Source organism: Chiloscyllium punctatum, chromosome 11 (assembly GCF_047496795.1).
Source record: "Chiloscyllium punctatum isolate Juve2018m chromosome 11, sChiPun1.3, whole genome shotgun sequence".
NCBI lineage: Eukaryota > Metazoa > Chordata > Chondrichthyes > Orectolobiformes > Hemiscylliidae > Chiloscyllium > Chiloscyllium punctatum.
The window spans coordinates 93,376,718-93,391,575 of NC_092749.1; the positions used below are offsets into that span (position 1 = coordinate 93,376,718).

Below are 14,858 nucleotides of genomic sequence, written 5' to 3' on the forward strand. Positions count from 1 at the left end.
GATATCCCAACCCAATCTAGTCCCACCTGCCAGCACCTGGCCCATATCCCTCCAATCCCTTCCTATTCATATACGATCCTGCTGATCACCTACCCAAAATATCTCTCCTTCTCACTTCATTCAGAAATATTTTTTAATTGTTGCCAGTGACTATGGGAATATCTGCTATTTGCTGTCACTAAACACCATGCTATGAAAAACCGATAAAAGATGAAAATAAACTCTGCTCCTTTAGAATCGTACAATTTGGAAGAAGACCATATATAATTGATGTAGATTTTCATATAAGGTAAAACGTGATAGCAATACCAAGTCCTATGGGACTTAAATCCACCTTGCCTCCCATTAGAAAAACATCCATTCACCACTTCTTGTATTTCAAACCAATTTCGCACCAAACTTATTTTTGAAATCTGCAGGTATAAAACCTGATATGGGAAATTATATAAAATGGACAGGGTTTGATCACCTAAGCTGTTCCTTAACCATAACATTTGGTATTCAAATGCACTGGAGTCAATGGAGTCTGTGTGAAATGGTTTTCCCTCATATCACTCATTTTGTGCCAATGTCTGGGACAAATCCTTAACCCCATTTGTACAGCATCTATGGATTACCATCATCAGATGGTCCATAAGATGACTCATTCAGGTTTGTCAGACATATTTGCATATAATAATTCTGTGCTGATATCCTTTATTAACCTGTGGTTCTCCACCACTGATTTCAAGTTTGCATTCTGACCACTCAGACAGACTAAAACGAACTATGTGTATCCTTACCAATCCCTTTGATTATTTGATACCAAACTAAATTTCAATTCCCATCACCTATTTTTGCCTTTAAAAAATTGCTGCCCCTCCGTCACTGAGATCTCGGTCCATGATTATTAAAAACAAAAATGTCCATCTTCCAAAACATGCCACTTGTTCAAAATGCAGCAACTAGTACAGTGGTATCTGTCCTGTATGAAGTTCCATTGACTAGTCATTGACTAACTTCCCTTTGACCCCCCCCCCCCCTACATATTAACATTAAATGACTAATTCTTACCATTTTCCTTCATGGCCTTGCTGCCCCTATCTGTAAAATGCCTCCAAGTTTTATATTCCCTCCTGCTGCATCCTTCAGCTCCTTCAGTTCTCTTTTCTGCAATTAACTTATCCAGATGTGGTTTATTTAATGGCATTGCCTCCAATATTTGGCTGTGGTCCTCCACGTGTCCACCAGTCTCTCCTTTAAAAGTTTTCTCAAAACCCATCATTTTGGTCATGCCTTGCTGATCTGTTTCTCTACTGCATGTAGTACTTTTCTTTTCAACCTCTGTGAATTTTCTTGGTACTTTTTCAAATGTAGATATATTTTGTTAATGGACTGTTAAATCATATGCACATTTTCTGATTCTGTGATATTGATAGTTACACTTGATTACAAAAACAAACTCTGAATTTCTTGCTTAAATTGGTGAATGTGCCCAGGCTGAAGTGGTGTTGGGAAATGAACAGCATTGCTGGTTCTACTTAGCTCTTTAGTAGTCGGCAACAGCAGGATCCTGAAATGACTCGGCTTCTTGCTGCCTGCAGGGCAAATGAAATACTTCCCCACACTTCAGCCTGGAGTCATGGGGTTTTCCGAAGCCTGTTGTTGCCAGTTGAAGTCAGTGGGTGGGAGCAGTGGTCCCACTTGCTCTTCCAAAGCCATCTCTAACTAGGTGTCCCATGGTCTCAAGAAACCACATTGTGATCAATTGCTTAGCCAGCTTCTCCAATTTGTTAAGTGTGGAAATTAGGCTCCTTTGCTTGGGTCATGCGTTGCTTTGAATAACAAGCTCATTTCCAGAAAGTTTGGTAGTGAATGAGTCTTCTGAGGAGATTTCTGACCTGTGCGGGTAAGCTTATACAAAAGGCTGGAAATCAAAGATTTCTTTCCTGGGTCCAATCCACTAGGCCATTACCATATGTTCTTGTGTTTTGAAGAAAAATACAATTGGTTAGCAAACATTCACTGGAAAATATTTTAATTACTTTCATTTTTATACATGTGAAATGAAAAATTGATTAAAGGAAAAACCTGGATAAATATTTGTGCTGGCGCTCAAATCCACCAATAGACAATTCTCTTGTGTAGATCAGGTGTGTGTCAGTTTTGAAACACCTACTGTAGACTCTAGGCCATCTCTGGTTTTCCCTCCCTAAACTACCTGATTAATAATACTCCATAAAAATTAAAACTTTGACCATATGTTTTGTTACCTGTGCTATTGTCTCCTCTGGCTTAGTATTAATTTTCTGATTTCTAGCAGCCTTCAAAAGGATGTAATGTTTCACCGTTAAAAGTGCTGTATAAATGCAGTTTACTTTTGTTCCCTGTTTGAACCTATTTCATTGACCCTAGCTGAATGTTTGACCCAAGGTGTATTGCAGAATAGAAAATTAAACTAGAACTCTGCTCATGGTTATTACTATCCAGTGATCTAAGCATTGTTTGAGCTTGGGATTTGGCCTAGACCAGAGAGTTTTCTGACACTTGTTATCAAGGCATAATTGTCTACCAGTCTCTGTAGTTGGAAATGCTGTTGAGGATATTAGTGAGAATATCACTTGATTGCAAGCAAAACTTAAAAAAAAAATGCTTGACACATGTAAACTGAAATGACAAGTTGAAAACTAAGTTGGATTCCTGTGGAAATTATTACAAAGTAGATTTCACAAAGTACTAGAAACAAATATTTGAATATATCTTTGGGATGTCTGAGTGTGTTACAGCAAGTGGAGTACATCCATGTTTTAATGAATTTAGGAAGAGCAGTTAATTTATCTGATAGTAATAAATTAAATATCCAGGTAATTTTTTAAAGATATAAAATTAGTTGAGAGATAAGTGTTAATCTGGACATGAAAAGAAACATATGACTTTTTGTTTGAACATAGAATTTCTAATTGAGAAGGCAGATTGGTTTAGCATCTCATCTGGAAGGGTACACCTCCAACAGTGCGCTACTCCCTCAGCATAGAACAGCCTAGATTTTGACATCTGCTTCAGGCTATTTTTATCTTTCTACCTTTTAAGAGTTTGATCTACATTTAATAGTGCCATGTAACATCCACTTCCTAGTCAAACCAAAAATGAAATGGATATGTTGTGACAAAAATGTTGTACCTTTACACCTCAGCTTTTTTTAAATGTGCTACTGTGTCTAAACCTTTTTATTAGCAATTGCAGATATGAGGTATTATAATACACTAGTGTTCAATGTATCACATTAATGTAGGAAATAATTGAAACAAAATATATTGAATGTGAATTTAAAAAGACATAGCATTCATAAAATGAATGTATAGAAGTGGTTTTTGATTCCTGTGCATATTTCTTGAAATCATTTGATATTAATGATCAGAATATATAGTGGAGGGGAAAGTGAAATATTTTACACAGACCAACACAGGAAAGGATGTCATAGGAGCCAGCATCCCAGCAATGAACACCATAATCATCTTAACTGCAGAATGCTACTGTTGTGGAAATTAAATCGACTCTATTCAAATGCTAGTAAGAGCAAAGAAAAAGCTTTATTGTAACCTCTGCAGGGGGCCCAATACAGTTGGCAAGATGCCGCATGTAAAGGACTGAACAACTTTCACATATTCTTTTTATACTACATTTCGCATATCCTTATCACACGCTCAAGGACAAGAACTGAGAACATTCGGCTGTTGATATGACTGCTTATGTTTTCCCTGACTCTTACTGAATCTGACTGTTTTGCAAGACTTGCAAGGCCAAGCTATCTGCTTGCAGTATCCAGCAAAGCCAGGCTGTCTACTTAAAATTTTAGCAAAGTGTTAGTTTTAACAAAGTGTTAGATTTACCAAAGTATTCTCTTTCAGATTTCACAGTAAATGTTAATTTTCCATTACACTACATATCAAGTTTCCTTTTACCATAAATTTGAGAGTTTGAAATTGCTGTTTTGGCAGCACAGCATCGTGCAAATTAATTTGCAGAACTGACAAACAGTACTGTACTAAGAGTAAAGGTTAAAGGATTGTAATCTCCAAATCTTGTATTTTGTAGTTATTTTGTCTCAGCAATATCTTGTCCAATTTTAATTAAATTATTGTTCGGTTATCTACAGGTGGCCAGAATGACTTTAAAAAAACAGCTTTTTGATTCTTGCTTCATAGTTCTTTACATGACAAACACCTTTTGTCACATCAGCATGTTCTCTGATTGATCCTATTTTGTAGTGCAAGGCTGCGATATTGTTTTAAGCAGAGCTGATCTATTAATACTAGTATAATCTCACAAATCAAGGTAGTATGATCTGGTGTCCTGGGATTGCTTCCTTCTCAGCTGCCTCTTTGCCTAATCATTGAGGCATTTGGAATCTAATCATGGTGTATCTTTACATACAAATTGATATATAGCAAGTCTTTACAGTGATTAAGATCAAGGCTACTGTGCTTTAAGGAGAGCTAAAGAAATCACAATTAAAGCTAAATGACTCAACAAGCTACTTGGTAAGTTACTTGCTGTTTATTGACCTATGAAAAGCCAGGCCAGAAGCAAGTGGTAGTTCTGAAGAAAAGAACCATATCAGCAGATCTGCTGTTCAGCCGCATAAACATATTCAAAGCCTTCTGTTTGTTTCTTAGAGTTTAGTGAGAAAGGTTAATGAGTTTGATTCGGTGGCTTTGTGCCTCAGAGAGAGACCAGAACAGAGCCAATAACATTTTGATGAATGTACAGAAAAATCACTGAATAGAAATGCTTGCCAATTTGTCAGTTCAATAAGAAAGTTGAGATTGAAGATCGAGGTGATTCTTCACTGGGGTTGAGTGTACTTTTAGGATATTGTTGGGGAAATATGGGTTGAATATTTTTCCTGTTTATGATGAGATCTTTTCAATATACCTTTTATATAAATAGCTATTTTAATTTCCCTTCTTTTAGAACCTTCACTGATTTTTTTCATATTGTTATTCTTTTATCAGTTTTGGTTTGGAGCTACGAGTTGAGAACTGAGCTGAAAATGACCAGTCGAACTGTGGGCAGAAGAGTGATAGAGCTGTGCAGCATGGAAACAGACCCTTCAATCCAACGTGTTGAGGCTAACCAGATATCCTAAATTAATCTAGTCCCATTTGCCAGCATTTGGCCCATATCCCTTTAAACCCTTCCTATTCATATACCAATCCAGATGCCTTTTAAATGTTGTAATTGTACCAGCCTCCACCACATCCTCTGGCAGCTTGTGATTTAAAAAAAGCAGAAGAAGTAAACTGTTGTTTGTTTGTGAGGCCAGGCCAAGTTAATTGTGGATTAATCAAAAGGTTCTACAGATGATAGGGGAGAGCAGTTTGTTTAAGCAGATAGCCGCTGCTGGTTGTTAACTAGGTCATTACCTGTGATTGGTTCCAGTAAGTCTGAGAGAGACCTTGTGCTCTACCAGATAGCAGATGTTAAATAGTAACTGGGACATCATGGGAAGGCAGTCAGTCTGACAAAGGCCAGAGCTTTCAATTGCTTATTGGATTGTGTAAGCTGGAGAAAAAATTGGCTGTTTTTGTTGCAGCATGAAGATTTGAAAGCTCTCTGCCTAACCTTTAGTTATCAGCTATTAGTAGTTCGGAGAATAGAAGCTAAGTCATGAGTATTACCACTTGGTGTCGTGTTGCAATGATAACAACTTCTCTCTCAATGTCGGGAAAACAAAAGAACTGATCATTCTTTTCAGGAAGAAAGGAGGAGGTCACATCTCTAACTACATCGAGAGTGCAGAGGATGGAGAGTGTCAAGTTCCTAGGAGTGACAATAACAGGCAATCTGTCCTGGACCTCCTATGTAGATGCAATGGTCAAGACTACACAGCAATGTCTCTTCTTTGTCAGGTGGCTTAGGAAATTTGGCATTCCATAACGACCCTTATCAACTTTCACAGATGCACCATGGAAAGCATTATATTTGGGTGCATAATGGCATGATAAGGCAACTCTCTGCCCAGGACCTAAGAAACCACAAAGTTGTATGCACAAGCCCAGACCATCACAGAAGCTAACTTCCCATCCATGGACTCCACTTACACTTCTCACTACCTCAGAAAGGCTGCCAACATCATCAAAGATCTCTCCCACCCCAGTTGTTAATGCTCTCTTTAAACCTTTAGGCAGAAGATGCAGAAGCTTGGACACATGCACCAAAAGATTCAAGAACAGCTTCTTCCCTGCTGTTATTAGAATTCTGAATAGATCTCTGTAATGTAAATTAATGCCATTCTTGCTAATATTGATCTCGCTTTGCGCACCTCCTGTGCAGCCATAGCTTTGTATACCTCACTCTACTAAGCACACTATTATCTGCGTGTTGTTGCTTGCTATGATCTGACTGTACCGCTCACAAAACAAAGCTTTTCACTGTACTTAGGTACATGTAACTACTATAAATCAAATCAAATTAAGTTCCAGTGAGTGAGCTGAAAAGCTGATCAACATCAAGAAACAATAGTCAATGTTTTTGGAACAACACATTGTGAAAAACCACTTAAGTAATCTGGCCAATTTTGTTAATTTCTTTTATTTATTACTTAGTCGGGTCTGTCTTTTTTTTGTGTGATTGGGTTGAAAACTCATGCTATTGGGTTTAAACATACATATCATTTAGAGTACTTTGTTGTTTAACGTTGTTCTACTGAAGTTACTGCATTGCTAAATTAGATTAGATTACTTACAGTGTGGAAACAGACCCTTCGGCTCTTTTGTTTAAGGTATGAACCAGTGTCGAGAATTGGTTATCCAAAAATGTCTGGTTTGGAACTATTGGGTTTAATTTTGAGGGTCTTCGAAGGCTTTAATTTTAACCATGGTGTGAATACAGAGGTAGAAAGGCTAACTTAGTTTGGCTTTCTTTGTATTGTAATACTTTTGTGTAATAAATTTACTTTCTTTTTTCAAAATATGTTGGCAGCCTTGTGAGAGCTTATCCAGTGGCTGACCACCATCGTAACCAATTTGCAAAAGTAAAAGTTGTGAAGCCAGGTTTCATGTCTGAAATCTAATTTATCCATTGCCATCAACTGGGATCATAACATTGGGGATTTGAGTTGTTTAACTCCGTGTTACTTTGTGTGTAGATCTAGCACTGAATTAGGATGGAGAGCTTGCTGTTTTTTGAGTTTTTATTTTGTTTGTAAAGAAACTAAATTATTTTCCTTCTGCAAGCAGACTCATTTTTTTTTCACTCTTGTCTACTTCAATAAGGCAGGTTTGGAATAGGAATCAAAATGCTATCTTTTTAAAGTTGTGTATAATGAAATATCAGCAGTGTTGAATAGTTTTAAGATATTGCCAAAGATTTTCTGAAAAAGCGCTTTGAAAATTGCTCACCCCTTCCTAAGAAACATTTATTTTTGTATAATCAATGTTTGTGCAGATACAGCATCTTCAGTGTGTTTTATTCTGATTGTGGTTTTAGTCTGTTCCATGGCCTTTAAAATTTTAAATCTGAAGTCTAAACATATCATTAGAACTGTTGGCTTGGAAGCTTTTTGGATCTCCTCCCACTTCGATGTAAGTAATTTTGAAATCACAGATCCAAAGAATTTCCTGTTCTACCTGGTAACCTGGTCTTCCCACACACTCACATCCCTGTTTGGAAAACTGTTATTTGTTTTCTGGGAAAAAAAACAATCTTTGATTTAGGGATGGCTGTCATTCTTGTATTATTCCTTTTACTCAGTGGAATATAATTCCGACACTTGTCGTCTTTTAAACTCTCGTCAACTCTTTAATGTTCCCTTGCAGCTGGACGGTGCTATGGGATGGATGAAGCAGAGCAGAACAAATATGTGTTGCAGCTTAAGGATGTGTTTGACAACTGTGACACTACAGGGACGGGTTACCTGGACAGGGAGGAGCTCAGTGATTTGTGCCAAAAGCTCCACCTGGAAGCTCAGATCCCTCTTCTACTGCAGACACTTTTGGGCAGCAACTATCATGGCCGGGTAAGTCCCACCTGTGGATATGTGTAAGTAATATTTTTTTCCTGCATTTAAGTATGTGCACATGTTGCCACATGTTCCTACAGCTGCTGAGAGTGTAATGAAACCTTTATGACTTGCATGCAAAATCCAACTTCACAGTATAAATTTCTTAGAACAGAGGTGCTCTATGCTTGTGGTATGAAAGGAGAGGTATAGAGTTGTAGAATCCATTAGCACAGAAAGAGAGTTTTGATCCATCATCTTTAAAACATCAAGCTTCCCATTCTGTGTTCATCATACCTGTAGAAGTACTTCCTTTTTATGTATAGAGGTCAGTTTTGTTTCAGTCCCAATTTCTACTGAATGTGCTGTCTGCCATCTTTCAGGTAGTCTAAACAAGATTGTAACAAATGCAAGTTTTCAAAAAAAAACATTTCCCCTCTAGTTATTTTTTTATTCATTCACGAGATGAGGGTGTTGCAGGCTAGACCAGCATTTATTGCCCATCCTCAAATGCCCACAGGGCAGTTAGAGTTATCCACATTGCTCTGGTCTGGAGTCACACGTAAGTAGGGATGGTAATTTCTTTCCCTAAAGGACATTAGTGACCCACATGGGTTTTTCTGACAATTGACAATGGATTCATGGTCATCATTAGACTCTTTAATTCCAGATATTTATTGAAATCAAGTTCCACCATCTGCCGTGGTGGGGTTTGAACCCAGGTTCCCAGAACATTACCAGAGCCTGTGGATTAACAGTCCAGTAATAATACCACTAGGCCTTTGCCTCAGTTATCTTAAATCTATGCCATCTGGGTACAGATTCTCCTTTCAGAGGAGACCATTTCTCCTCATTTACAAATTCTTCTTTGGCACTCGCTCAGGGTCAAGGGTGATGCTTCCATTGTGGTGGTTGAACAGTTCAGTCATTGAACCTCAGACACTGCCACGGCTGGGAGGATGGGATGTTATGGATTCTGCATGCCGTTTCTGCTTGGTTTCTACTCAGTGACGCTTGAAGTAGTTTGTGCCTTCATGGATATTTCTTCGCCTGTTTGTGTGTTGTAGGGCAACTGAATGCCCATGTGTTAGTGGGAGTATACATTTGTTTAGGGAGGCTTTCAGGATGCCTGTGTAGTGTTTCCTCTGCGGTCTGACTGATCGCTTACCATTGCGGAGCTTAAAGTCGAGAGTCCTGTGTTGGGCACATGGATAGTGTGGCTCACCATCACAGCTGGCCATGTGTGACCACTGCCAGGATATAGGCCTGGGAGAGGACACTCACGTTGGCATATCTATCCTGCCAGTGGATTTGTGGATTTGTAAGACAGCTCTAGTGATAACCCTCCAGGAATTTGATGTGAATGTTGTACGCGGTCAATGTTTCTGATGCATACAGGAGGGTGTGGGAGCTGCTCTGCAGACCATGAGCTTGGATTTGAGGTCTCAGACTTTAAGTATATTCTGTTCCTCAGACATCTGAAGGCTGCACTGGCACATTAGAGATAATGACAGATTTCATCATCAGCGTCTGCCCGTACTAAGAGGGAAGAGGCTTCCGTGGTATAGGAAATGACCTACATTGTCCATGGGCTCATGTGGAATTTGGTGATCGAAGAGTTGTGTGGTAGGAGCAGGCTGGTCGAGAATCTTTTGTTTTCCAGATGTTTAGTCTGAGGCCCATTTCTCTCATACACCTCCATGAATGTCACTGTGCATGCTGGGTTTTAATGTACATAAAGATTTAAGGAGCAACATGCAGAATCATTAAAAGCTAGATGGCTAATTGACAAAAGAAAAATTAAAGGGTCAGCAGGATATTGACCGTTATCTCAAAAGGTTACATTACAGCTGTACAGAACTCTGATTAGACCCCCCCCACTAGGAGTACTACATTCAGTTCTGGATATAACACTTCTTCATCAGAATGAAGCCCTCACTAAGAAAGTTAAATAATGAGAATATTTATGCAACTTAGATTCCCTTGATGATAGAAACCTAAGGGGTGATCTAATTGAGGTGTTTAACATGAATAAACAATCGATTGGGACTGAAACTATGTTGTAGGAAAGTGGTAGGTCCATAACACTGGTCTATAACAGTAGCATTTGAGTTAGGGTGATGTCAGGAAGCAATTTTTTAACATACAAACCAGTGTGAGCTCTCTTCTGTTAAAAACTGATTACTCGAAAGGTTCAGACCTGAGATTATATTTATTTTAAAACAAGGAATTAAGGGTTATAGCAGCAAAGTATGAGGAAATTCAGTTTAGCCAGGCTTGAGGGGTCTAATGCCTCCTATTGTTCACACATGGCACCAAATACCCTCCTCCACTTGTTCAAACAGCCATCATTCATCTGTGAGTCTTAACTGTAAGTGTTGGCACGGTATTTGGACAGCACATATATGAGTGACTTCGTGCAATTTAAACTATTGACATTGATATTTTTGATCAATAAATGACTCAATTTTCACTATATTGTGCAATTACCAGGATGACAAAAGGCAATGTGCTGCAGTCACCACATGCTGTGACTCCTGTCATAGAGTCATAGAGATGTACAGCGCGGAAACAGACCCTTTGGTCCAACTTGTCCATGCCGACTAGATATCTCAACCCCATCTCGTCCCAACTGCCAGCACCTGGCCTATATCCCTCCAAACCCTTCCTATTCATATACCTATCCAGATACCTTTTAAATGGTGCAAATGTACCAGCCTCCACCACTTCCTCTGGCAGCTCATCCCACATATGCACCACACCCCTGCATGAAAAAGTTGCCCTTAGGTCTCTTTTATATCTTTCCCCTCTCTCCCTAAACCTATGCTCTCTAGTTCTGGACTCCCCCACCCTGGCAACATCCTTGTAAATTATTTCTGAATCCTTTCAAGTTTCACAAGATCCTTCCGATAGGAAGGAGACAGAATTGCACGCAATATTCCAAAAGTGGCCTAACCACTGTCCTGTACAGCTGCAACATGACCTCCCAACTCCTGTGCTCAATACTCTGTCCTGATTCCGAAAGGGTTTATTTCCGAAAATAACATTAAGACAGTCAGCAGAGAGACTGATTTTTGTTGAGGGATGGAGGTAAAATACCTGCACAGGGTAAAGAAAGATCAGTTAATGTTTGATCCAGAGACATGCTGTTGATTGAGATGTTAGGAAGGAATGAGAAGGGATCCTGTTGTGACGTTTAAAAATAAAGAAAAAGATTCAATATTTAGAAGTTCCAAACTTGTGAAACAAGGTATCCATTGGTGAGTGTTGACACGCGACCATATATCAAATCGTGCTGCTGGTAATAGCTCGCTCTTGTGATCATGTGCTCGGTGCCATTCTGTAGATCACTGGTCTAAGACAAGAAAACAAGGACAGAATCTGATCATTTCTGTATATAGTGATGTCAGTTGTTCATTGATCATTATATTCTTCCAAGAAGTAACTGATACTATTGAAAATTTTAGGTAAATTTTGAGGACTTTAAAGAAGGATTTGTTGCTGTGTTATCTACCACTTTTGACCTCGGTAACTCAGAAGATGAGAGCAGTTATTTAGACCCAGGTAATTATACCTCCATTACATTTGTTTTAATTTAATTTACCTCAAGATAATACTGGATCTATTTTTCCATCATTTAATATAGAGAAACCTTGTAATAATTTGTTGGTGTAGCATGCATAAATGTCCGAAAACTGAACACCTAAGAAGATAAAGTATAGGAGAAGACTAAACTCCTCCATTCAGGGCGATCATGACTGATGTTGGCTTAAACGCCACTTTCCCACCTACTCGCACTGATTCCTTAAGAAGTGAAAAATCTGACTACCATGGCCTTAAATATATCCAAGAATAGTGCGTTCAGAACTCTGATGTCAAGACTATCAAAGATTCAGAGCACTTTTGAGTGAAGAAATTCTCCTGGTCTCAGTCCTGAATGATTAGACTCCTTACCCTGTAATGGTTTCCACCCTTGTTCTAGATATCTCAGCCAGGAGACAATAATATCTCCGTACTTAAGACAGCAGGAATTCATCCAAAGGAAAAATAAAGATACTAAGGGGCGGATGAGGCAACTGTGGCTGATGAAGGAAGTCAGGGATAGCATAAAACATGAAGAAGATTAGTCGGAAGGCAGAGGATTGGGAAGCCTTTTTAAAAACCAGTAGAGGACAAAGTAATAAGGGGAAGGAAGATGAAATATGAGGATAAACTAGTTAGTAATACAAAATAAGATTGCAAGAATTTTTGTTTTAGATATATAAAGGGTAAAAGAGATGCAGGAGTGGACATTGTTATCCATTAATACATCTTCATCAACAGTCCAAAGAAATGAAGAAGAGCTGAATGGGTACTTTGCATCGTTGTTCATGGTGGGAGACATCAGTATGATACTTGAACTTAGAGAGTTAGGGGACAGAGGTGAGTGTTGTGGCCACCAGTAAGAGAAGGAGCTGGAAAAACCGAAAGATCCGAAGGTGGATGAATCTCCCAGACTAGATGGACTACACTGCAGACATCTGAAGGAAATAGCTAAGGAGATTGTGCAGGCATTGGTGGTGATCTTTCTGGAATCACTTGAGTCGGGGAGAGTCCCAGAGGACTGGAAAATAGCTGATGCTACATTTCTGCTGAAGAAAGGAGGGAAGTAGAAGATGGGAAACTATAGGCCGAATACCTTGCCCTCAGTCATTATTAAGATTTTAGAGTCTATTATAAAGGATGAGGTGCATAGTACTTAGAAGTGTGTGGTAAAATAGGACTGAGTCAGCATAACTTCATCAAGAGAAAGTCATGCCTGACAAATCTGTTAGAATTTTTTGAGGAGGTAACAAGCAAGTTAGGCAAAGGAGAGCAAGTTGATGTAATCTTTTTGGATTTTCAGAAGGCCTTTAACAAGTTGCCACACAGGAGGCTGCTAAATAAGATAAGAGACCATAGTCTTCGGGACAAGGTACTGGCATGGATGTGGGATTGGCTGACTGGCAGAAGGCAGACAGTAGGGATAAAAGTGTCTTTAGAGGATGGCAGCCAGTGACTAGTTGAATTCCAGAGGGCTCAGTGTTGGAATCATAACTATTTGCGTTCTATGTTAACAATATGGACAAAGGAACTGAGGGCATTGTTACTAAGTTTGTGGATGATGCAAATATATGTGGAGGGACCAGTAGTGATGAGGAAGTGGGGAGGCTGCAGAAGGACTTGGACAGGCTAGAACAGTGGGCAAGAAGCGACAGATGGAATGCAATGTGGGAAAGTGAGAGGTTTGGTAGGAAGAATAGAAGCATAGACTATTTTCTAAATGGGGAAAGATTACAGAAATCTGAAGCACAAAGTAACTCAGGAGTCCCAGCTCAAAATTCTCTTAAGGTTGACATGCTTGGTTGTTGGGAAGGCAAGTGCAATGTTAGCATTGTTTTTGAGAGGGCTAGGAAACAAGAGCAGAGATGTACTGCTTGAAGCTGTATTAGTTGCTGATCAGGCTGCTTTCGGAATATTGTGAGCAGTTTTGGATCCCATATATAGGGAAGGATGTGCTGGCCTTGGAGAGGGTCTAGAGGAGGCTTGCAAGAATGATCCTGGGGATGAAGGGCTTTTTAATATGAGGAAAGGTTGAGGACTTTGGGTCGGTCTCATTGGAGTTTAGAAGGAAGAGGGGGTATCTCTTTGAATCTCTCAGAATACTGACAGGACAGAATAGAGTTGACATTGGGAAGATGTTTCCACTAGTTGGAGAGAATAGGATCTAAGGATACCGCTGAGTGAAGGGATGACCTTTAGAACTGAGAAGAGGAGGAATTTCTTCAGCTGGAAGGTGGTGAATCTGTGGAACCCGTTGCCAAAAAGTGCTGTGGGATCCAAGTCATTAGGTGCCTTTAAGTTAGATAGGTAGATTCTTGAATGGTTTGGGGATCAAGAGCTCTGGAAAAAGCAGGAGAATGGGGTTGAGAAACATATCAGCCATGATCGAATAGTGGGGCAAACTTAATGGCCTCTTATATCTTATGGGCTCACATTCTTCTAAAGTCCAAAGAATATTGATCCGCTTTACTTAGCCTCTCAAAATAAAATCTGCTTTTCCATTTTTTTTATTTATACATTCATGGGATGAGGGTGTCACTGGCCAGGCTGGCATTTATTGTCCATCCTTAATTACTCAGAGATCAGTAAAGAGTCAACCACATCTGCTGTGACTCTGGAGTCACATGTAGGCCAAGCAAGGTAAGGTTGACATTTCCTTCCCTAAAGGATATTAGTTAACCAAATGGGATTTTCCAATAATCAACAATGGATTCATGGTCATTTTACAAAGAATTGAATAAGTTCTCACTTCCTCTCATTGTGCTCCATCTGTCACTTTGTTGCAAATTCATTACCTGTTACCTGTTCATGCTCAGTTGACACCTTTACAGCTTGTCTACCCAGCTAACTTTCAAACTTTCAGCAAATGTAGGTATATTACTCTCTGTCTCTTCATCCAAGACTTGAATGTAAATTAGAAACTGTGGCGGCACGGTGGCTCAGTGGTTAGCACTGCTGCCTCCCAGCAGCAGGGACCCAGCTTGATCCCGGCCTCGGGTGACTGTTTATGTGGAGTAACACAGTAAGGAGAGAGAATGAAAATGGATTGTTAAGGGCAAAGACTGGAGATACTCTCTTTTGATGTTTCCTTCCTCATCATGAAAACCACCACTGGTGGTGAAACAAATTGGAGAAATGTCCATTCAGTGAGACTTGACAATTCTACAAATTTTGCATTTGCTAGGGGTGCAAGACATTAACTAAACAGCCATAATCTTGGGTTCAACTTTAACAACTGAAGGGCTCTAAAAAGGTTTTTGTAGTGATTGTAATGAGGTTAGCTAGGTGTAACTCA

At 39.3% G+C, this 14,858-nt stretch overlaps 1 protein-coding gene across 4 annotated transcripts in view; it reads left to right on the forward strand.

Annotated features, from left to right (window-relative positions):
* ninl (ninein-like) overlaps nucleotides 1–14,858 on the forward strand; it is a 157,668-nt gene that overhangs the window by 4,437 nt on the left and 138,373 nt on the right. For all 4 annotated transcript variants that reach the window (XM_072581295.1, XM_072581297.1, XM_072581296.1 and 1 more), the window contains exons 2-3: nucleotides 7,800–7,999; nucleotides 11,449–11,545. In XM_072581295.1, the coding sequence (XP_072437396.1) occupies nucleotides 7,817–7,999; nucleotides 11,449–11,545 (280 nt within the window). In that variant the 5' untranslated portion in view covers nucleotides 7,800–7,816. The remainder of the gene's footprint in view (nucleotides 1–7,799; nucleotides 8,000–11,448; nucleotides 11,546–14,858) is intronic.